The 24,946-nt window shown below is 38.6% G+C and overlaps 1 protein-coding gene across 1 annotated transcript in view; it reads right to left on the reverse strand.

The window, feature by feature from the left end:
* The window catches only part of fws (Conserved oligomeric Golgi complex subunit 5 four way stop), a 372,604-nt gene that overhangs the window by 258,173 nt on the left and 89,485 nt on the right, over nt 1-24,946 (reverse strand). Inside the window, exon 6 of the mRNA XM_090384621.1 lies at nt 14,388-14,559. Within this exon, the coding sequence (XP_090240747.1) occupies nt 14,388-14,559 (172 nt within the window). The remainder of the gene's footprint in view (nt 1-14,387; nt 14,560-24,946) is intronic.

The raw sequence follows: 24,946 nt of genomic DNA on the forward strand, positions 1-24,946 counted from the left end.
TATGAAAGTTAGAAATAACAGTGGCCCAGAATTGATTCTTGGGGGGGGGGGGGGGGGCACTCCCATTTCTAACATTAGACCAATCTGAAAAGCAACCATTATTTACAACCCTCTGTTGATGCAATGCAGCCACACTGCAATCCACCTTACAATTTTACCCATGATTCCAATACGTTCCAGCCTGTATACTATTGTATTATTTGATAATAGAGCTATTAAGTGCGCAATAATTCCTATATTCAATTATATTATGAAAACAACAGATCGCCTTCACAATGAATTGTTAGTGCATTGGACCAGGAGAGTTGGTTGGAAAAGAAGCATCCTATATCAAAAATAAAGATAATCCCTGCTGTTTTCATAACTAATGTATTATGGTGAACCGAGCCAGATTTTTGGTAAAATCCGAATAAACAATGTCAAAATTATTTCCTACATCCAGCTCATCAGTAACTGCATCAAAACAGCTAACAAAGTTAGTTAAATATGATTTTCTCTTAACAAAACTGTGTTGTGTAGCTTCCAATATTCAGTTCCATTTCTACCTCAATATCCCAGTTAGGAAGCTGAATTAGTTTTATGTATGGGTGATGAGCACACGAGCAGGATGTCTTATAAATTCTTTGCCATTACTTATCAATATAAATGAATGAACACATGTTTGTATATGTAAGTCCTTTGCCAGTTTAGGGGTGATAGGTGAAAGCATGTACTGTGTTGCCTTACATGTACAGTACTTGTGTAAGAGTGAGAGACTGTTTAATTAGTTTAATCCTGGTTATGCTCCTGGATATGTGTAAAAAATATATAAAATATAAAACGAGTATGTACAAATGAGTGAAAACATCCCTGTGCTGTGGCTGGATACCCCATTCATGATCAGTGGGTGTGTGTGTAAGGGGACCTATCTTAGGCCAAGACAAACTAGGCATGTGCCTAGGGCCCATACTTTGAGGGGGACCCATAATTGGCAATGGTTTGGTTTGTATTGGGTTTTAGTGGCGCATGGACATGGGCCATAAAAAATGTGCCAGTTTTTGGTATAATGTGTTTCAGAAGTGTTTACTTTGGATTAAATTGCTTTTAACCTGATTCGTACCTCATTGGGTTAGTCTGTGGCTTATATTTACTTCCTTACAGGAGATGGTATAAATTAATAGCTTTAAGGAAGGTAAAAACATCTGTGAAGTCATGTCTATCATTCAAGAGGTCTGTTAGGGTAATGATGTGATGTGTCCTATCCACAGGGATGGGATACACTTAAATAGAAAGGGTGCAAGAATGTTTGCTGATGCTATCGAGGCAGTGTTAGGTGGGTCGGAAAACTGCTAGATTGGAGGGATACAAGGACTAATAGATTAACAGTAGCCACTGGCAGAGGTGAAAGTGATTCTTGCACTGCTTCTATTGGAATGAGCCGCAGCCTGGAAAATAAGATGCAGGATATTTCAGAGACTGCTGGGAATCATTGGGGTACAAGTAAACACATGGGTTGTGTTAGGGTAGCTAAGAATAGAAATAGGTGCATGTATACTTGCTTGTACACCAATGCTAGGAGTTTAGTAAATAAATTTGATGAATTTGAGGTATTGCTCAAAACATCAAAGGCAGATATTGTGGAGATTTCAGAGACGTGGTGTCACACAGATATAAGGAATGCAGACCTGGAATTTGGGGAGTACAATGTCTACAGAAAGGATAGACAGGATAGGAAGGGAGGAGGGGTTATGCTATTAGTAAAAAACACAAAATCCAAGGAAGTGAAGCCAGTCGACATCGCTGGACAGTGCAGTGTCGAGTCAGTTTGGTGTGACATAAGCATTGGGAGATCAAAATTGAGAGTAGGAGTGTGCTATAGGCCTAATGACTCTGATGAGTATAATAAGAAACTGTTCGGAGAAATAGAGTGGGCCAGTAAATCAGAGAGTCTTATAATGGGAGATTTTAATTTCCCAGATATTGACTGGAATTTGGGGGCTGGTCACTCACACATTAGCAAGGCTTTTGTGGATTTATTGGATGATTGTTTTCTACATCAGCATGTTCGGGAGGCAACTAGAGGGAGTAATACTCTTGATTTGATTATCAGTAGTGATTCTTCATGCATTAAGAATCTGCAGATAAATGAACCACTAGGTGGCAGTGATCACAGTGTGCTGAAGTGGGAGTTACTCAAAGAGGTAACTACCATTAGGGGTAAAGGGAAGGGGTATTGCTTTCGTAAAGGCGACTACAATGGACTGAGACAGTATTTAAATTCTATACAGTGGGATCAACTGATGATATTGCCAACAGCAAATTCAAAATGGGAAGCATTCAAAGAACTTATCTTGGAAGCTACTAGGCTTTACATACCAACTAAGAAATATTGTTCAAGGTTTAGGCCTAAATGGATTTCAGATGACCTAATGAGGCATATGGCAGAGAAGAAAAATGCATGGGATACATACAAATTAACACGTGACACAGACGCCTATGATAGATACAAGTTGATCTGTAACCAAGTTACAAAGGAGGTTAGGCAGGCGAAGGCAGATTACGAGAAATCCTTGGCAAGGGATGCGAAGAAAAACAGCAAAGAGTTCTTTACTTATGTAAACTCTAGAAGGAAGGGGATGAATCAGATTGGTCCACTTGAGATCGAGGGGTCAACTGTTGATGACCCTGCTCAGGTAGCTAACAAACTAAATGAATATTTTGCATCGACATTCACACATGAGGAGTTATTCAGCGAGGGGAATGCCAGAGGTGTATTCAATTCTAGCAGTAAGCTAGAGAATCTTGTAATAACTGAGAGCAAAGTGGAGGAGAAATTGTTGAAGATAAACACAAGAAAGGCACCTGGGGTGGATGGGATTTATCCAGTTATATTAAAGGAGGCAGCAAAGGAAGTAAGCAAACCCTTAGCCATAATTATGAGAGCTTCCTTGGACTCCTGGGAGGTACCCATGGACTGGAGATGTGCAAATGTGACCCCAATTCACAAAGGGGGATCAAAGGCTGACACAAGTAATTATAGACCTGTGAGTTTAACTTCTGTTCCCGGAAAATTAATGGAGGCACTGGTTAAAGAAGCACTGCAGGATCATCTAGACAAGACTTCAGTTATAGCTAGGACACAGCATGGTTTTGTTAAGGGTAAGTCTTGCCTGACCAATTTGATTGGATATTATGATGCAGTCACAAAAGAACTGGATGCAGGGAATAACTTTGATATTATATACTTGGATCTTAGAAAGGCTTTTGATACTGTTGCACATGGAAGACTGCTGCACAAATTGGAGCAGTGTGGCATTGGAGGAAAATTGCTGCTATGGATAAAGGGGGAGAAGACAGAGAGTGTAATCAATGGACACTGCTCATCGTGGACTAATGTTATTAGTGGAGTCCCTCAGGGTTCAGTGTTGGGTCCTTTATTGGTTTCTGTATTTATAAATGATATTGATGATGGTATATCAGGCTTAATGTCCAAGTTTGCAGACGATACGAAGGTTGGCAGGGTTGTCAAGGACACTACTGACACTATGCTGCTGCAACAGGATTTGGAAAGGTTGAGCAGATGGGCTTCGAGATGGCAAATGAAGCTTAACATTGACAAATGTAAAGTACTACATATGGGAAACAGCAACCCCAGAGCAACGTATCAACTGTGTGGTACTACACTGACAGTGGTAGAGAGTGAAAGGGACCTGGGGGTGGTTGTGCAGGCAGATATGAAGTTCTCTGAGCAGTGCAGACGGGCTGCAAGAGTAGCGCATGGTGTATTGTCAATGATATATAGGAATTTTTCTAGCAGGGATAAGGAGGTGATTATTCCCTTGTATAAGGCAATGGTCAGGCCACACCTAGAGTACTGTATACAGGCCTGGAGGCCTCATTTCAAGAAGGATGTAGAGCTGCTGGAACGAGTACAGAGAAGGGCAACTAGATTGGTGAATGGGACAAAGGGGTGCTCTTACGAAGAAAGGCTTAAGTTTTGCGAATTACAGTGTCTGGAAACTAGGCACCAGCGAGGTGATCTGATAGAGGTGTACAAAGCCTTGAATGGTTTGAGCATGCTCAATGCTGATGGGATTCTTCCTCTTGCTCAGAATAATCACCTGAGAGGGCACAAATTCAAATTGAGGAAAGACAGATGTAGGATAGATGTGCGGAAATTTGCCTTTAGCCAGCGGGTGGTTGGTAGGTGGAACAGACTTCCATCCCTTGTCGTGGAAGTTGATAGCCTAAATAAGTTTAAGGCTCAGCTGGACAGGTATTTCGAACGAACAGAGGGGTGAAGTGGAAGTGGTTATTTTTATTTATTTATGTTACTTTTTTTTTTTTTTTTTTGGCTGATGCTGCATAAGCTTGCTTTCTTGCATCAAATGCCTCTACTAATGCTAATGCTAATAGCTTTAAGGAAGGTAAAAACATCTGTGAAGTCATGTCTATCATTCAAGAGGTCTGTTAGGGTAATGATGTGATGTGTCCTATAAGTATCTTTGAAGGCTTGTTTGCATTCATTTGCATAAAGAGGACAGTCTATTAATGTGTTGGACTGACTGGATAGTGTCACAAGTCTGGCATCATGGTGATCCTTCTGCTCACAACAAGAAAGAGTGAGCAATATTAGTATGTCGGATTCTTAGTCTAGCCAGTAGGCTCTTCTTTTCTCGACTTTCGTGTGCTAGAAACCCAGTTTTCAATATTCGGCTGGTGGTTCACTGGCCTCGGCATAGAGACTATATGGGAGAGGTACAATAGGCGCCAGCAGCTATACACAGTGCATTATGATGAACTGAGTCCAACCATTTCAGAGCTGTTTTCCGTGCTGAATCGTACACTGGGCTGCCATCGTCCAACTTTGATCTAATTAGCTTTGTATAGGTGTCATAAGGAATATCTGTCTGCTCCACAATGCTGTTGATGAAAGGATTTTAAGTATGTGCAGCTGTTTTGTACAGCTTTTATGCAGCTCCTGGATTTGCTCCACGAATGTGAGTTTCTTATCTAAGATTAGCCCAAGAAATTTTGCTTTCGGCTGTATTGGTATATTATGGCCTTCTAATTTTAATTCAGGATCAGGATGGAGATTTCTTTTGTAGCAGAAATGTACACATTGTTTTTTGTGTTGATAGGCTGAATCCATTATCTAGTGCCCACTTACTTATATTGTTGACTGCAAATTGTAACTGCCTCTCGATTGTTCTGGGACTGACTAGAGATACTCAAATCATCAACATAAAGTGCATGCAAGACTGAAGGAGGGAGGCAGTTGATTTGTGATCGAATTAATCTTTATGGCAAACAAAGTTGCACTCAAGGCTGAGCCCTGTGAAACGCCTTCTTCTTGTTTGTAGATTTTGGAGAAAGCACTTTGTATTCTGACTTGGAAGGTTCTGTTCATAAGGAAGTTCTGGATAAACATAGGAAGATTACCACTGAGTCTAGCATAGCGCATGTCTCGTAGGATCCCATATCTCCATGTAGTATCATATGCTTTTTTGATGTCAAAAAATATGGTTACCATATGTTGTGATCTGATAAATGCATTTCTGATGTTGGCTTCTATCCTAACTAGGTGGTCTAGTGTAGACCTGTGAGGTCAAAGCCATACTGTATGTTTGTGTAGAAGTTACAGCCATTCCCTGACTTATGTAATACTCGACTTATGGAAATTCGACTTTACATAAGTTTTTGCTGGCCAGTGCAAACTTAAAAAAATTGTGGAAGCATATTTTGCATCACATAGGTACGATGGAAATGTGAACTCAATAACACATTGTTTTCTTGGTAATTCACTACAAGACCCTCGGAAGTTGAAATTTTCGCTACATAACTAAGCTATTTAACTCTAAAAGGTCATTTTTATAATGGAAATTACACTACACTTTCATTGTTATAAGAAATAATTTCGAATGCCTTTGTGATATTTTTCTAAAACACATTTCTGGTGGTCATTACCATAAAACAGTAAAAACAATTTAGACTTTCCACAGCAGATTGCTTTCCGGTTTATTGGGCTTTTCTGTTAGTGCATCTAATTATAAATGGGTAGTAAACTCGATCTTATTGCATTTGCAATAATCCCAATAATGGGAATTGTGTGGTTTTTACATTATTATGGTGAAATGTGTTTCTCCCTTCACTGAAATCTTCAATCATATAAAAAACATAAATATCAGAATCTTCTCTTCATTTTTAATTACTTATTGCAGTGGTGAAGGGAAAAGTAACCAATGGAAAGTGCAAGTGCTGGCAGTGCTAGGAAATGAAACAAAACAAAATTGATTTAGAAATGAAGATGATTAAGAAGTACGAAGTAGGACAAAGTTTGTCATCTACTGCATGGAATTAGGTCTTGCTGCTTCAACAGTGAATACTATTTTAAGGGACAGTGCACGTATATAAGAACATGTTCAAGTATCAACGTATTTCACACAAGGCCAGTCCACTCAAACAGTGATCACAAAGCAGCGTTCAGGTTTTATATCGAAGATAGAAAAGCTATTATTAATATGGATGGAAAATCAGATTCAAAAGCAAGTGCCCCTGAATCTAATGGCCATTCAAGCAAGAAGTATTTATGAAGATAACAATAAATATGGCAAACCCCAAGCCAAGTTTGTGGCAAGCAATGGGTGGTTTAATAGGTTCAAGCATCACACTGGTTTCGAAAACATTAAAGTATGTGATGCGATGAAGTTGGGAGTGCCAATTCGGCAGCTGCAGAGAAATTTTGTGATGTGTTGGAAAAAAAGCCCTTCAAAATTTTCACAGCCCTCAAATTCCACAGCAGATTGCTTATCAGCTGGAGAGTTAATTCTGGCAATGATGGTCGAAAGGTAAAACTTGCTGACATTATGCCGGTCTCCTCTCTCTTTTTTGTAATTTTATAATTTTTAAATTTTTGTAATATTGTACACTTTTGTAATTTTTCCAGCATATGACATAAAAAAATTGAATAAATAATTCTATTTACATGTTCACTGAACATTTCTTTTTTGCTTCTATCAGATTCCCTAAATGCTTATTTCGGTAAATTCCGAATTACGTAACATTTCACTTATATAGCGTTCCTCGGAACGCAACCCCTAGGTTAATTGGGGAGTGGCTGTATTTTCTTCTAAATACCCCTTTTCTTCTAAAGATTCATTTGGAGGAACTGAGATTTCAGTTTGACATTCAACTGATTTATATCTGGCCTCTATTTGTGCGTACATTGGTCTACTGGTTATAGTGATCACAGTGTGCTGAAGTGGGATTTACTCAGAGGTAACTACCATCAGGGAAGGGAAGGGTTTTTGCTTTCGTAAAGGCGACTACGATGGTCTGAGACAGTATTTAAATTCTATACAGTGGGACCAACTGATGATGTTACCAACAGCAAATTCAAAATGGGAAGCATTCAAAGAACTTATCTTGGAAGCTACTAGGCTTTACATACCAACTAAGAAATATTGTTAAAGGTTTAGGCTTAAATGAATGTCAGATGAACTAATGAGACACATTGCAGAGAAGAAAAATGCATGGGATACATATAAATTAATTGGTGACATGGGAGCCTATGACAGATATAAGCTGGTCTGTAAAAAAGTCACAAAGGAGATTAGGCAAGCAGAGGCAGATTATGAGAAATCCTTGACAAAGGATGCAAAGAAAAACAGAAAAGAGTTCTTTACCTATGTAAACTTTTGAAGGAAAGGGATGAATCAGATTGGTCCACTGGATATTGATGGTTCAACAGTTTAGGATCCTGCTCAGATGGCTAACAAACTAAACGAGTATTTTGCATCTACATTCACACACATATTAGGAGTTATTCAGGAAGGGAAATGTCAGAGGTGAAGTAAACTCTGGCAGTGAGCTAGATGATTTTGTTATCACTGAGAGGAAAGTGAAGGAGAAATTGTTGAGGATAAACATAAAAAAGTCACCCAGGGTGGACGGGATCTATCCAGTTATATTAAAGGAGGCAGCAAAGGAAGTAAGCAAACTCTTAGCCATAATTATGAGAGCTTCTTTGGACTCAGGGGAGGTACCCATAGACTGGAGATATGCAAATGTGACCCCAATTCGCAGAGGAGGATCAAAGGATGACACAAGTAATTATAGACCTGTGAGTTTAACTTCTGTTCTAGGAAAATTAATGGAGGACTGGTTAAAGAAGCACTGCAGGATCATCTAGACAAGACTTCAGTTATAGCTCGGATACAGCATGGTTTTGTTAAGGGAAAGTCTTGCCTGACCAATTTGATTGGATACTATGATGCAGTCACAAAAGAACTGGATGCAGGGAATAACTTTGATATTATATATTTGGATCTTAGAAAGGCTTTTGATAATGATTCACATGGAAGACTGCTGCACAAATTGGAGAAGTGTGGCATTGGAGGCAAATTGCTGCTATGGATAAAGGGATGGTTGAGGGGGAGAAGAGAGAGAGTGGTAATCAATGGCCACTGCTCATCGTGGACTAATGTTATTAGTAGAGTCCCTCACGGTTAAGTGTTGGGTCCATTATTGTTTTCTGTATTTATAAATGATATTGATGATGGTGCATCAAGCTTAATGTCCAAGTTTGCAGACGATACAAAGGTTGGAAGGTTGTTAAGGACACTACTGCCACTATGCTGCTAAAACAGGATCTGGAAAGGTTGAGCAGATGGGCTGAGAGGTGGCAAATGAAGTTTAACATTGACAAATGTAAAGTACTACATATGGGAAACAGCAACCCCAGAGCAACGTATCAACTGTGTGGTACTACACTGACAGTGGTAGAGAGTGAAAGGGACCTGGGGGTGGTTGTGCAGGCAGATATGAAGTTCTCTGAGCAGTGCAGATGGGCTGCAAGAGTAGCGCATGGTGTATTGTCAATGATATATAGGAATTTTTCTAGCAGGGATAAGGAGGTGATTATTCCCTTGTATAAGGCAATGGTCAGGCTTGAGTACTCTATACAGGTCTGAAGGCCTCATATCAGGAAGGATGTGGAGCTGCTGGAACGAGTACAGAGAAGGGTAACAAGATTAGTGAATGGAACAAAGGGTTGCTCTTATGAAATAAGGCTTAAGTTTTGCAAATTACAGTGTCTGGCGACTAGGCACCTGTGAGGTGATCTGACAGAGGTGTATAAAGCGTTGAATGGTTTGAGCATGCTCAATGCTGATGGGATTCTTCCTCTTGCTCAGAACAATCACCTGAGAGGGCATAAATTCAAATTGAGGAAAGACAGATGTAGGATAGATGTGAGGAAATTTGCCTTTAGCCAGCGGGTAGTTGTTTGGTGGAACAGACTTCCATCCCTTGTTGTAGAAGTTGATAGCCTAAATAAATTTAAGGCTCAGCTGGACAGGTATTTCGAACGAACGGAGGGGGTGAAATGGGAGTGTTTTTTTTTTTTTTTTTGGCTGATGCTGCATAAGCTTGCTTTCTTGCATCATATGCCTCTACTAATGCTAATGCCAGTTGGCTGGATCATTTTTCTTACTTCTTGGTATGTAATATTGTGATTAGTTTTGTATTTCTGTATTTCTTTTTCTTTTTTACATCTTTCACATGTTGTGGAGTAGACAGAATGGTCTCCTATACAATTTGGACACTTTGGAGCAGTTTGATTTTGGAGCTGGGCAGTCTTCAATCTAATGTTGTTTGGATCCACATTTCGCACATGTCGGTGTACTTCTACATGCAGTCTGCCCGTGTCCATATTTTTGACATTTGAAACGGTGCAAGGAATTTGGGATATATTCTTTTACTTAGCAGTTCAAATATCCTGCTTTTACAGTTGGTGGGACTTTTGGTGTATTAAATGTCATAATTAGGATTTTGGTTGGTATTACATTTCTGTCTCTCCCAATAGAAATCCATGTTGCATTCATCACTCCTTGATTTTAGAGTTCATTGCTGATTTCCCTTTCGGTAAGGAGTAAGAGGTCCCATTCAGAGATTACTCCCCGCGAAGGGTTTAAGGTGTTATGGGGGTTACCACTACTGGTATGCCTTGAAAGTTCGATACATTCAGTAACTTTTCTGAATGTCTGGTACTGGATGTTTCAATTAACAAATCCCCAGATCTGAGTTGCCTGACTTTTTTGTGTTCCAGCAAGTCCTTCCAAGACTTTTTGGATGAAAAATGGGGATTTCTTTCCTAATGTCTCCTCTCCTGTCTTTTCATCTTTTGGCAATATTTTCAGGATCCCAGTTCGATTTATTGGGATCTCCTTTGAAGTCCCTTGGGGTGTAGTGACTTCATTACTCATGTTTTGCTCTTTTTAGCCCTGGAAGTGTAACTTCCAGGTTTCTGGCCCCACCATGAGGAGGCAAGAGCGGTGCCATCAAGTGACCAAGCAGCAGATATAAATTAGTAGGGTTGGTGGTAAGTTTGAAAAAAAAGAAAGATGACTTTCCTTTCTGATAGTTTACTAGATCCTTTTAGCAAAACCTACTTATGAAGTACAGAAAATAAAGATCACTATAAATGTCATAAACTAAATATAATATAGAAGCACACTATATAATCACTTTAAATCACTTGGAAAAAGCTTGGCACTCGGGGCCAATGGCAATGGACATGGTCAAAATCAGTGATATGGTAGTGTAACGACAAGCATGAGTGCTTGTATTCCTTATAAAATTTGCAAATAAAATATACTTTCAAATTGCAATATAGCTTCTATCCATATTTCCTTAGAAATAAATATAGATTTATTTGCTTTACATTTTCATACTGATTGTGTAATCCTAATTTTCCGAGTTGTTGTTGTTTTGGCTTTTAGGAGCATTAGCAACTAAGGTCATATTGCTCCGGGATATGCGGTGGTCATTCCCTAACCTTTCCGCATCCTCCATATTTGGTGGTGATGGGCTCGAACCCCGGTCTAATCAAGAAGCGTGTGCTACGCACTGCTGTGCCTTCCCACCTGGCTACGGAGGCGCCAATTTTCCGAGTACCCTATGCCCTATTTTTTTACTATTAAATTAAGGCATAGGGCCCCGGAAAATATTTTGCCTAGGGACCAAATACTTCAAAGATAGGCCATAAGGGGCGAAATTTTTTTTCGAGCATAGGTTCAAGTTAGGCCCTGGGGGAACCCTCAATGGGTCGCTCCTTCCACCCAACCAGATCATTGACAATTCTACTGACGCCACACTCAAAATCTTCACGTAGACTTCTTCAGTGCCACCAAATCACTATAATTTGCTTTTACCAGTGCACCTCTTGTCACTGATTCTTCCATATTTCTGGTGGACGTCTCCCTAGCATCCACCACCTTCACCTGTTGTACACACTCAATCTGTTATCCCCCATAGTTTGTTCCAACAAACAAACAAACTCTCTCTCTCTCTCTCTCTCTCTCTCTCTCTCTCTCTCTCTCTCTCTCTCTCTCTCTCTCTCTCTCTCTCTCGTGGGGTGTCCTTTCTGTTACTCAGGTATGCCAAGGTTCACCCTGGCAGAGTTGCTACTTCCAGGCATGGCTCCCCACACACAGAGCAAAAACTAAAGGTCGGTGGTGCTCCACGTGCTCCTAGGCTGAGTGGCCAGATGAACAACATAACCTAATGCTATATAAACAATACAATTTCCACATTATCTGGCATTTATAGAGTTGTATTATGTCAAAAAATAGATGCAGGCCAGGGAGGTGGGGTAGCCCTGCTGCCGCATGATCAGTAACACTATGTCCAATATTCCTGTATTATGTTGTGCACTTAATAATTCCCCCCCCCACCCCCATGATTTTCCCTACAACTTAAGTGAGCCAGACTGGTCAGTTGTTACCCACCTCACTCTCTGAACTGCCTTTATAAATTATTGATACAATGGCACTTCTCCAATACAGAAAATCTCTCCCGAGTACGATGGTGCTCTCACAATTAACCTTAACGGTTTAATGAACTCTCACAATGCTGCTTTCAAAATTTTTGGGTGCATGACGTCAATTAGAAGCCTTGCTTGCTTTTAGACTTAAAAATTTTCCAAATAAAAATCATCTGTAATTTCAATATTGTTAATTTCTGACTGCTTAGACTCTCCTGAGCAGTTTCTTCCACAACAATTACAAGAGGATTCTATATGATTTTTATTTTTTGTTCTTCTTTGTATTCACATACATGAAACACTACTTGTCCCTGTTCTTTCCTCCCACAAACAGTAATTTCTCATACTTAGCCTTTACCGCAATTGTTTAGTATTGATATAGCAGATATTGGTGATTTCTACGTAGTTTGTAGCAGTGCAATCAGTATCAGAAAATCCATATAAACTATAATTTATAGCACTACATACAGTTTTAATAAATTAACTTTATCATGTAGGCCATAATGTATAACATTAATATTTATACACCTTTTAGTATCTGTGATTTGGTGTAGAAATAGTATCACAAATAGGTTATTCGAATCAAGTAGGTTGGCAATAGATAGTTAAATTTATAATGTATTATATAACTACTTAGAATTTATAAATGTAACATTACGGCATAATACATATAACTTAAACTTCATAGGAGATATGGAATACATATAACTTAACTTGGTTATATGTATTCCGAATATACATTTAATACATTTATCATAAGCTCAATACTGAAATATATATTCAATAATGCAAAATTCATAGCATAACTGGTGCATGGTGATATTACTGCATTAGGTTATAAGTTAAGTGTAGTATTTAGTATTTTAAATTATACTGAATTTGAATTGAAATCATGCCTGAGATCAGAGCAGCAAAGCAAAAGGCTCAAGATAATGTGATAAGCAATAGTAGAGGCATATGATGCAAGAAAGCAAGCTTATGCAGCATAAGGGAAAAAAAAAAAAAAAAAAAAAAAAACGCTCCCATTTCACTCCTCCATTCGTTCCAAATACCTGTCCAGCCGAGCTTCTTTAAATTTATTTAGGCTATCTACTTCCACAACAAAGGATGGAAGTCTGTTCCACCAACCAACTACCAGCCGGGAAAAGGCAAACTTCCGCACAGCTATCCTACACCCGTCTTTCCTCACTTTGAATTCATCCTCTATCAGGTAATTATTCTGAGCAAGAGAAAGAATCCCATCAGCATTGAGCATGCTCAAACCATTCAAAGCTTTATATACCTCAATCAGATCACCTCACAGGTGCCTAGTCGCCAGACACTGTAATTTGCAAAATTTAAGTCTTTCTTCGTAAGAGCAGCCCTTTGTTCCATTCACTAATTTTGTTGCCCTTCTCTGTACTCATTCCAGTTAATTAGTTGAAATGAGGCCTCCAGACCTGTATACAGTACTCAAGGTGTGGCCTGACCATTACCTTATACAAGGGGATAATCACCTCCTTATCCCTGCTAGAAAAATTCCTGTATATCATTGACAAGACACAATGAGCTACTCTTGCAGACTGCACTGCTCAGAAAACTTCATATCTGCCAGCACATCCACCCCCAGGTCCCTTTCATTCTCTACCACTCTTAAATTTTCCTTCTTTGAATGATCTTAAATAAAGTGAAATAATCACCTGCATACAGATAACTTGATATCTGGAATTTCAATATCCAACAATATTGGTACTGACATTATTAACTATTCTTGTAAGAAGTCAATCTCACTCTCTTCGCTATTATAATATTCATTTTCTTCACATATTTGTTGTTCTTTTCTAGTTCCCCTAGCCTCATCATCAAGGATAATCACTTTTTCTAAGATTTTTCCCTAAAGATTCCTGCCATGTCACAACATCAACTTGATCCTGATTTGTAATGTAATATAAGGTCTATAAAATTTCAATTTCCCACACATTCACCAGAAATGAAATTTCTTATATAATTTTTGTCATATCAACTTATGGTGCCAACTTTCATTTTAAAATTTTTTCCTCCCTTTTCTTTCCTGCATTTCTACTTCATCATTAAAACTCATAAGCTTTTGAATAATATAATAATAATAATAATATAATGCTGTGAAGCATTATATTTTTCTATCATAAAAACTTATAATGCTTTAAAAAATATAACACATTTTAAGAAGGATGTAGAGCTGCTGGAATGAGTACAGAGAAGGACACTGAGATGGGTGAGGAGAACACAGGGTTGCTCTCACCAAGAAGGGCTTAAGTTCTGTAAATTGCAGCAACTGGAGACTAGGCGCCTGCGAGGTGATCTGACTGAGGTGTATTCTGAAGTGAATGGTTTGAGCAAGCTCAATGCTGAGTGATTCTTCCTCTTGCTTGGATTACGCACCTGAGGGGGCCACAAATTCAAATTGAGGAAAGACAGTTGTACAACTGATGTGCAGAAATTTGCCTTTGGCCAGAAGGTGGTTGATTGCTGGAACAAACTTCTATCTGTCATTGTGGAATTTGATAGCTTAAATAAACTTAAGGAAGAACTGTATATGCAAGGCAAATTTTACTGTAATAGTTACCTTTATTCCTGCTATCATTTGCATTGTTCTGGCTCAGAGAGTTTGAATCCAAAGCCGCTTTTATATCCTTCTGCAGCTTGGTTTTTAAATCATCCACTATTTTCCATACAACAGTCTGAAGAATTTGAAGATTATGAAAAACTTGAAGAGCAGTACCTACTGCATGTTGATTCTACAAAAATAAGCATAATATTGTGTAATGTTATGTTGAACATTTTTTGTATGATTGTTCATTATTTCAGTAGAAATAAAAAGTATTATTAGTGAGGACTATTCAAAAAATAACAATACTGTAAACAGAAGGAGTTATTTTAAGACAGATTAAGAGATAAATAGCAACATAGCAAACTATGTTTACTGGTAACATTGGGCTATCAAGTGAGTGATACAAAAACATTTGCTATCAGTATCATCAATTGTGAGTAAATATCAATGAAGTGCAGATGTAGCAAACTAGACCTATACCAAATTGTTACAAAACTGATTGACTGACAATGTACCATCAATTTAAATAGATAGTATAAAAGCATTTTTGTAGAATGACTCAGGAATGAAAGAAGTGTACAGCAACTGATGTTATTAGTGGAGTCCCCCAGGGTTCGGTGTTGGGCCCATCGTTGTTTTGCATATTTATCATTGATATCGATGAAGGTATATCACACTTAATGTCGAAGTTTGCAGATGATGTGGAAGATTTGATAGTGACAGTAATGACAGTATGCTACTGCAACAGGATCTAGAAAAGTTGGGCAGATGGGCAGGAAGTGGCATTTATAAATGCAAAGTAATGCATATGAGTAGCAGTAACCCTAGAGAAACATAGCAACTGTGGTATTACACTCAGAGTAGTGGAGAATGAAAAAGATCTGGTGGAAATTGTACAGTCAGATATGAAGTTTCTGAGCAGTGCAGACAGGCTGTCAGAGCAGGTCGTGGGGTCTTGTCAATGATATACAGGAATTTTGCAGGGATAAGAGGTGATTATCCCATTGTACAAGGCAATGGTCAGGCCACACCTTAAGTACTGTGTACAGGTCTGGAGGCCTCATTTTAGGAAGGATGTCGAGTTGGGCAACAATGGGGGTGCGCTTACGAAGAAAGGCTTATGTTCTCCAAATTGCAGTGTCTGGAGACTAGGCACCTGCAAAGTGATCTAATTGAGGTGTATAAGGCCTGGAACGGTTTGATCAGGCAAATCCAAAGTGAAAATCTTCCTCTTGCTCAGATTACAATCCTGAGGGGACATTAACCCTAATTGAATAAAGACAGCTGTGGAATGTGGAAATTTGCCTTCAGCCAGCTGGTAGTTGATTGCTGAAATAAAATGCCATCTGCCATTGTGGAAGTTGATAGCTTAAATAAATTCAAGGAAGGAGTGGACAAACTTTTGGAGGGCATGGATGGGTGAAATGGGAAGGGGTTTATTTTTTGGTTGATGCTGTATATGCTTGCTTTCTTTCATCATATGCCTCTGCTAATGCTGATATGAAAATACAGTTCCCAGGGTATTTGCAATCTCTGTGAGAGTGTAAAGATCCTAATCAATCCAGTTGAGAAATGGGGTTGGATAATGGGGAAAATTTGCCATTTAGCTCTTTAATTTTTCTCAATATTATTCTTATCAGTGTTTTTAGTAATTGGGCTTGCAAATCGAATCCAAGTGTCTCTTTTAGCTTTCTTCCCAAAATGACAGCCTTAGCTCTAAGTCCATTTTTAGTTTATATCTTTCAGCTTTCTTCCCAAAATGACAGCCTTAACTCTAAGTCCATTTTTAGTTTATAAGATTGTCGGTAATAAGAAGTTTTCGATACAGATTCCACGCGCGGTTGTTTTTTTTTTTTTTTTTTTGCACCCTATTTGTACTCTTTGTTCCACGAATAATTTATGACTAAATGGATGGTTGACTGTGATGGTAGAATCGCAGTAGATGCAGCTGCCAGTATTTATTTTGCAATGTGATCATTAACTGCATTAATAGGACAGGATTAATGATCTGATTATGTAAGAACACACAAGAAGAGTACTTTGCCCAATCTACTTTGAAAATTTCCATTTTAGGTGGATTTCTGAAATCATTGAATGTGATGTTTGGATTTTACATATTAATGGGAAGTGAACACTTTTGTGCGGATCGTCAAGGGTCATCCACTCAATAATAGGAAAGAGACATAAAGAGCAGATGGAGAGATATATCATGAATGATGTTACCGTCCTCAACAAGGTAAATGTTGGAAGTGATCACAGAATAGTAAGATGCAGACTTGAAAAACATGTAAGAAAAGAAAGGAAAAAACTGAATCGAGTAAATAATATGGTCTTTGAGATAACAGAAGTGGAGAAAAAAGCAGTATATACTGGTACTTAGGAACAAGTTTGAACTTCTGCAGACTGCTCAGGACCAAGGTATCGACAAGGAATATTACAACTTTCTGAAAGTGATAACGCCCAAGAAACATATAATTAAAAAGAAATCCAAACAAGAAAAAACTAGTCAAGAACACTTGTCATGATGAACTGAAGAAGACAAATGAAGGGCAAGATAAACACTAATATGGAGAAAATTGAGTATACCGAGTTATGCAGAGCCATTAGAAAGAGACTCAAAGAGGACACATAAGAAGGTTTAATACAAGAAAAGTAGAACAAGCATTAAGGGAAAACAAAGGATTTAAATCAGCAGCCATGAGCAGAAATACAGAAAGACAAATGATACTGAAACTGAAGAATAGCGATGGTGTACTTATAAATAGCAGAGAAGGCATAATTCAAATAGCAGAAGACTACTATAGAGAATTATACAAGGAGCAAAGGGACGATGCCAGCAGTGGGGAAGATGGATCACAAATTAGTAACACATACGACATACCTGATATCTTTCCTGATGAGGAAGAAGATGCATTAAAGAAAATGAAGGATCAGAAAGCCCCAGAGGAAGTTGAAGTTACTACAGAGTTGTTAAAATTGGTATGAAGAGATATGACACAAAAATGGCAAAACTCTTCACAAAATGCATTAGTAAAGGTGATGCCTAAGGAGTGGAATAATACAATCATAGTTTTGCTGCATAAGAAAGGAGATAAATCAGAAATTGGAAAATATACACCAATTAGCTTGTTATCCCACATTTACAAGTTGTTCACAAGGGTCATTACTAACAGATTAGAAAAAAATACTTTATGAAAATCAACCAAAAGAGCAAGCTGGCTTTAGGACAGGATTTACCGTTATGTGTGGCATTTGCAGATTATGAAAAGGCACTTGACTTCATATAGCATAAGGCAATGTTTCAGGCACTGGAAAGACAAAGCATAGATACCCCATATATTATGATTTTGAAGAAAATATATGAGAACACTACCTCCTTTATTAGACTAAAGACAGTATCAAGTTTAAAATTGAAAGAGGAGTTCGACAAGGAAACAATATCTCCGAAGTTGTTTATTGCCCCTTCAGGAAGCTTTCAGAAGATTAGACTGGTCACAGAAAGGAGTCAATGTGAATGAAGAGTACATAAACCATTTACAATTTGCAGATGACCTTGTGGTCATAAGCCATGATCCCAAAGAATTACAGGAAAATCTTAATCCGTTATGCAGAGTTAGTAAGGATTTTGGACTAAAGATGAATATGGCTAAAACAGAAGTAATGATGAAAAAGTATATGTAATAGAAAGGGATATAATGATTGAAGGAGCAGTAATTGAAAAGGTGGAGTCATATGGGACAAGTCATTGGCTGTAATAATGATAAATGGCTGGAAGTCAAGAGAACAATAAATTTTGGATGGATAGCATTCAGGAAATATAGTCACATATTGAGGAGCAATATCCCAATTAGTCTGAAACGTAAAATAATGAACCAATGTATACTCCCCACCATGACTTGTGGAAGTGAAATTTGAGCACTCACCTACAGGATTATAATGACAAATTAGCTTGTGGATATCATCATTGTTACTGTGAATTCCTCCACAGTTCCATTGTTGTTGTTGTTAAGTTTAATGGCACAAGGGCTACTGGTGTCAAATTGTCAGTTCATAGTTTATTTTTTATATCCATATACCTTTTAACAATTTAATTATATTGCATATAGGCCAGTATGATTTAAGTGATTTGAGTATGTTAACAGTTCTTCTATGTTTGCATGATTTCCAAGAAAATGAGATAAAATCTGGGATTCGAATTTGCTGAATGACCAAAAGGTGCTGGAATGGATTGATAAGTAAAGAGTACAGTCTACGAGGAAGTGGCAAACTGTAAGTTGGGTGTGACAGGATGTGCACTGGGGTGGATGTTCTCCAAATAATAAAAACAGGTGTGTAATATGATGCCCAATTCTGAGTCTTGCCAATACCACTTCTTGTCTATTTCGTCTGAATCCATACAGCCACAACTCTAGTTTTTGTTTGATCTGGTAAAGTTTATTGTTGGTATTACTTCACCAGATTTGTGACCAGTTTTCATAATATGCCTTGCAAATTACAGGCTTGTAATCTGTATATGGAACCTGAAAGCACTGTGAAATTGTGGTAAGAGGTTTTTTAGCAGCAAGATCAGTACACTAGTTTCCTGGAATTCTCGAATGTACTGGTACCCAACAAAATGTTACTGATTGATTGGACTCTTTGCATAAGAGTAACTGACAGTGAATAGTTTTCAGTATAGGATGATAGGCAGAGAAATTCTCCCTTACGGCAAAGACTGCACCGAGAGAGAGTCAGTATAGATTATGGCTAATGAAATGGAGCGTTCAAGTGCAAGCTTTATGGCATACAGCTCAGCAGTAAAGATGCTGCATGTGGCTGGTAATGAGGCTGTAACAGTGAATGATGGGAAAACTTCTGCAGCACCTACAGCATTTTCAGTTTTCGATCCGTCAGTGTACATTTCACAGGAATTGCAGTTGAGGTTGACAAGGGCTGCATGCAACTGTCTGATATTGACAGGAGCTTAAATATCCTTTCCCCATCGGAGAACGTAATCATGAGAGGCATTAAAATGTAACCAAGGTGGTATAGGAGGAGTGGTGTACTCAGCAATGTCACGTAGATCAACATTCCAAGTAAGAAGTTCTTTAAGGCTGAGTGACGCAGGTCAGTTTTATGTGGCTTACTCTCATAAAAGGAATTCCACTGGGTGTTATATAGGTACTCGCAAATAGGATGGGAAGGGAGACTTCAGATCTTAGCAGCATATTGAGACAGCAATATTTTTCTGCGAAGATTTAACAGAGGATCATGTGCCGCAACGTAAAGGCTTTAGACCGGAGAAGTCCTGAAAGCTCTTACGGCTGTCCTCAGAGCACCATGCTGTATAACATTCAGCCATTCTAATATGCTTACACTAGCAGATTCATATACTGGAGAACTCTAATCCATGCGCGAACGGATTAGGGACTCGTGACAAGACTGATGGAAGTATATTCAAATGCTTTAGACAAGTAGTTCTTGAATGAGTGATGTGGGCTTGGAAGTTTAGCTTGCTGTCCAATATTAGTCCAAGAAATCTAACGGTATTAACAAATGGGATTGGAGCTTTGTTTATTTCTAGTTCAGGATCAGGATGGAGAGCCCATAGCTTACAGAAGTAAGCGGCAGGACATTTATTTTCTGACAGTTGATAACCATTCCATGAAGTCCATTATTCTATTTTGGTTATGGCTAGTTGGAGCTGCCATTCAATGGTGTTCATACTTTTAGACTGACAGGAAATGGTAAGATTGTCTGCATACATTTAAGTTTCAATGGTTTTTGGGATGTTCCGTGTCATATTGCTAACTTGAACTGCAGATAATGTTGGACTAAGTATCAAACCCCTGCGGTATGCCTTCCTCTTGAATGCGAGATGTAGACGGTACGTTTTTATATCAGACCTAAAAATACCAAAGTCACAAGAAATTCTGAATTATTTCGGGCAACTGTCCCCTTAGACCAGATGGTAAAGATCCATTAAAATACCATGATGCCAAGTAGTGTCGAATGCCTTTTCAAATTCTAAGTTGACCATGACTAGATGTTGTCTCATGACAAAGGCATTGTGAATATGAGATTCATCTTTGATCAGCACATCTAGTGTTAATCTGTTCTTCCAAAATCTATACTGATGATCTGGAAGGAGATTCTGTGACTCCAGGATGTAAGTGAGTCTTGTACGAACCATTCTTTTGAAAATTTTATCTATGCAGCTCGGTACAAAGAAATATTGGCCTATAATTTTGAACCAGGGAAGGAGCTTTGCCTGGTTTTGGTATGGCGATAATGAACGAATGGGGCCAAGAAGAAGGATAGGCATTTTCAGAGAAAATCCGATTGTAGAAAATCAACAGGGTACACAAGTCCTCATCACGTAATGCTTCAGCATAATGTAATGCACACCATCTGGCCCTGAAGCACTGTTTGGAGATCTATTTAATGATTCTTTCAGTTCTATTAATGGAAAGGGTTGGTTGGTTGTACGGAAAGGGGCGGCACATTGAGAAGTTAATTTTATACCGTTCTGCACCATATTTAATGCTCTTGAAGGAAGATGCATAGGAAGCAGCACCAGAGATGGTGACAAAATATTCTGCTAACTCATTGGGAACTTCTTCAGGAGTAGGCATGTCTTTCCCTTTCCAGTAAAGTATCAGAGAGGGCAGCCAAACAAATTTGTCATTTAGCACCTGTATCCTTCTCCAGATGATTTGTGTGTCGGTGTCTTTTGTGATGGTTGATGCAAAAGCAATCCATGAATTGCATTTGGCTTTCTTTCTAATTTGCCTCGCTTTTGCTTTAAGCCTTTTATAAGCAATTAAGTTAGTGGTAGTAGGACACCTCCGGAAATTATTCAATGCACAGTTTTTCTCTTGTTTGGCAAAAGAGCACTCTGCATTCCACTAGTGATATCGGTGAACGCGATATGTCTTAGATTTTGGTATGAAAGCATTTGCTGCAGTCAGAATCTGATTGCTGATGTATGTAGTTACATCATCAAGATGTTTGACATTTATGTCCAACAACTGTTGGACATAAATTCTATCTAAAATATTTGGCAGAATAGCCATCCCACTTTGCCTTATTAAACTTCCAATTGGATCGTTGATCAGGCTTTTGAGTTACCGCTGTTTGTACTGAGCAAATAATTGGAAAGTGGTCACTGTCAAAGGGATCTGATAATACCAACCATGTCAGGATTGGAAAGAGGGATGGAGAGCAAACTGATAAGTCAACTGCAGAAGTAGATCCTGTAGGTAGGTGGATGCAAGTAGGAGATCCAGAGTTTAGTAAATTAAGTTCACTATTATTCATAAATTCTTCAATTAATTTGCCTCTTCTGTCCATTGTAGCGGACCCCCACAATGGATGGTGTCCATAAAAGTCACCAAAAAAAGACAAACTGGAGTTGTGTAATGAGGCTGTCAATTTCTGAATGGGGAAGAGGTAGAGATGGTGGAATATAAATGGTAACAAGGGTAACTGGTGTACCAACTGCAATATGAGTAGCCACAGCTTCTAGATTTGTTCTTAACTGGATTGGCTTCGATGGCATGTTAGAATTATCCACAATCGCTACTCCTCCATATGCAGGAGACCCTGAGTTTCTATCTTGTCTTTACATTATATAAATGGAGAATTTTGGCGAAACATGGGGTGACAAGAATGTAGGCATACAGCTATGGGGTTGAATTGAGATATTAAATCCTTTAAGTCATCAGAATGACTGCTTAGTCCTCTGTAATTCCACTGTATGATGTTATGCATTATTTAGGTTTACCTAAGGATGATTCATCTCGCTGTTTTTTGGATGCAGGGCTTTTTTTTCCAGTCATTTTTTTGGATTTGGGGCATTTTTTCCAGTCTTTTTTTGGAAATGTGGGGCAACTAGTATTCGTAGTATCATTGGCATGCAATTCTAGAATGGGTTCCTCATAATCCAGGTGCACATCCACTTCCATACTGTTAACTTGTGGTCTGGCTTTCTTGAAATCTTTAGTAGTTTTCATTCTTTCAGTGTCCTGTGAGACTGTTGGAGTGTTTGTGGCTTCACTGGTTTTAGTTTTAGGAGTATCTTTTCTGGAGGCTGATAAGGTTTCTTTAACCAAATTTGTCAAGGAGGTGTTCGGTGGTATTGACAGATCTGTTGGAGCTGCAGTTAAAAGATAGCTTCGGGTACGAGATTCATAGGATAGGATGGGCATGTCTGCGAGCTTCAGGATACGTTACGTTAGGTTCTAATTTGTATCTTTGGATTTTCTTTTCAGTTTTCCGCATATCACATGACTGAGAAAATGCAGGATGACTTCCTTTGCAGTTGGGACACACGGGGGTTGAGGCTGAGCAACTTGCTTGTGTATGGCCCACATATGAGACATCATCACCATCATCAGCCACTTTCAATACACTGCAGGATGAAGGCCTCTCCAGCATCTTTCCAGTTCCTTCTGTTTTGAGCACTGGCCATCCATTTACTACCAAAAAACTCATGAATTTCATCTATCCATCTCCGGCTTTGTCTTCCAGGTTTTCTTCTAGCTCCTTTGGGTACCATTCTGTTATTTTCTTAGTCCATCTGTCATCATGTCTTCGAGCTATGTGTCATATCCAAGACCACTTTAGTTCTTTAGTTTTGATAGGAATGTCATTTACTTGAGTTTGCTGCCTAATCCATGTGTTTCTCTTCTTACCTAACAGTCTGATTCCCAACATAATTCTTTCCATTCTTCGCTGTGTAGTTCTCAGCTTCTCTTCCATTCTTTTGGTGAGTGCCCAAGTTTTACTTCCATAAGTCATGGTGGGGAGTATACATTGGTTCGTTATTTTACGTTTCAGACAAACGGGGATATTGCTCTTCAGTATGTGACTATATTTCCTGAATGCTATCCATCAAAAATTTATTCTTCTCTTGACTTCCAGCCATTTATCATTATTACAGCTAATAACTTGTCCCAGATAAGAATATGACTCCACCTTTTCAATTACTGCTCCTTCAATCATTATTTCCCTTTCTGTGGCATGCTTGTTCATCATTACTTTTGTTTTAGCCATATTCATCTTTAGTCCAAAATCCTTACTAACTGTGCATAACTGATTAAGATTTTCCTCTAATTCTTTGGGATTGTGGCTTATGACCACGATGTCATCTGCAAATCGTAAATAGTTTAGGAACTCTCCGTTCACATTGACTCATTTCTGCGACCAGTCTAATCTTCTGAAAGCTTCCTCAAGGGCAGCAGTACACAGCTTCGGAGATATTGTGTCTCCTTGTCGAACTCCTTTCTCGATTTTAAATTTCGTACTGTCTTTGTCTAGTCTGATAAAGGAGGTAGCACTCTCATATATTTTCTTCAAAATCATAACATATGGGGTATCTATGCCTTGTCTTTCCAGTGCCCGAAACATTGCCTTATGCTGTATGGAGTCAAATGCCTTTTCATAATCCACAAATGCCAGGCATAATGGTGTTTTATATTCATTTGCTTTCTCCATTAGCTGTGATATTACATGAAGGTGATCCATAGTTGAGAATCCTGTCCTAAAGCCAGCTTGCTCTTTCGGTTGATTCTCATCAAGTATTCTTTCTAATCTGTTAGTAATGACCCTTGTGAACAACTTGTAGATATGGGATAACGAGCTAATTGGTCTATAATTACCAATTTCTGATTTATCTCCTTTCTTATGCCACAAAACTATGATTGCATTATTCCACTGCTTAGGCGTCACACCTTTTCTAATGCACTTTGTGAAGAGCCTTGCCAGTTTTTGTGTCTCTTCCTCCCAATTTGAACAACTCTACAGTAACTTCATCTCCCCCCGGGTCTTCCCGATTCTTCATTTTCTTCAACGCCTGTTCTGCCTCATCAGGAGGAATATTGGGTATGTCGTATGTGTTGCTACTTTGCAATCCATCTTCCCCACTGCTGGCATCATTCCCTCGCTCCTTGTATAATTCTCTATAGTAGAGTATAATTCTCTATAGTATGAATTATGCCGTCTCTGCTGTTTATAAGTACACCATCGCTATTCTTCAGTTTCAGAATCATTTGTCTTTCTGTATTACTGCTCATGGCTGCTGATTTAAATCCTTTGTTTTCCCTTAATGCTTGTTCTACTTTTCCTGTGTTAAATCTTCTTATGTCTAATGGCTTTGCATAACTCGGTATACTCAATTTTCTACCTGTCAGTGTTTTTCTTGCTCTTCATTTGTCGTCTTCGGTTCATCATGACAAGTGTTTCTTGACTAATTTTTTCTTCTTTGGATTTCTTTTTCCCTATAGGTTTCTTGGGCTTTTAACACTTTCAGAAAGTTGTAATATTCCTCGTCGATATCTTGGTCCTGAGCAGTCTGCAGAAGCTCAAACATGTTCTTAAGTTCCAGTACATACTGCTTTTTCTCCTCTTCTGTTATCTCAAAGACCTTTGTATTATTTACTCGAGTCAGTTTTTTCCTTTCCTACATCTATATCAAGTGTACATCTTATCATTCTGTGATCACTTCCAACATTTACCTTATCAGGATGGTAACATCATTCAGAATATATCTTCTGTTAGTGAGGATGAAGTCGATTTCATTAGTTGTTAATCCA

The sequence above is a fragment of the Mastigoproctus giganteus genome, chromosome 11, assembly GCF_048544385.1.
Source record: "Mastigoproctus giganteus isolate SK-2022 chromosome 11, ASM4854438v1, whole genome shotgun sequence".
Taxonomy (NCBI): Eukaryota; Metazoa; Arthropoda; class Arachnida; order Uropygi; family Thelyphonidae; genus Mastigoproctus; species Mastigoproctus giganteus.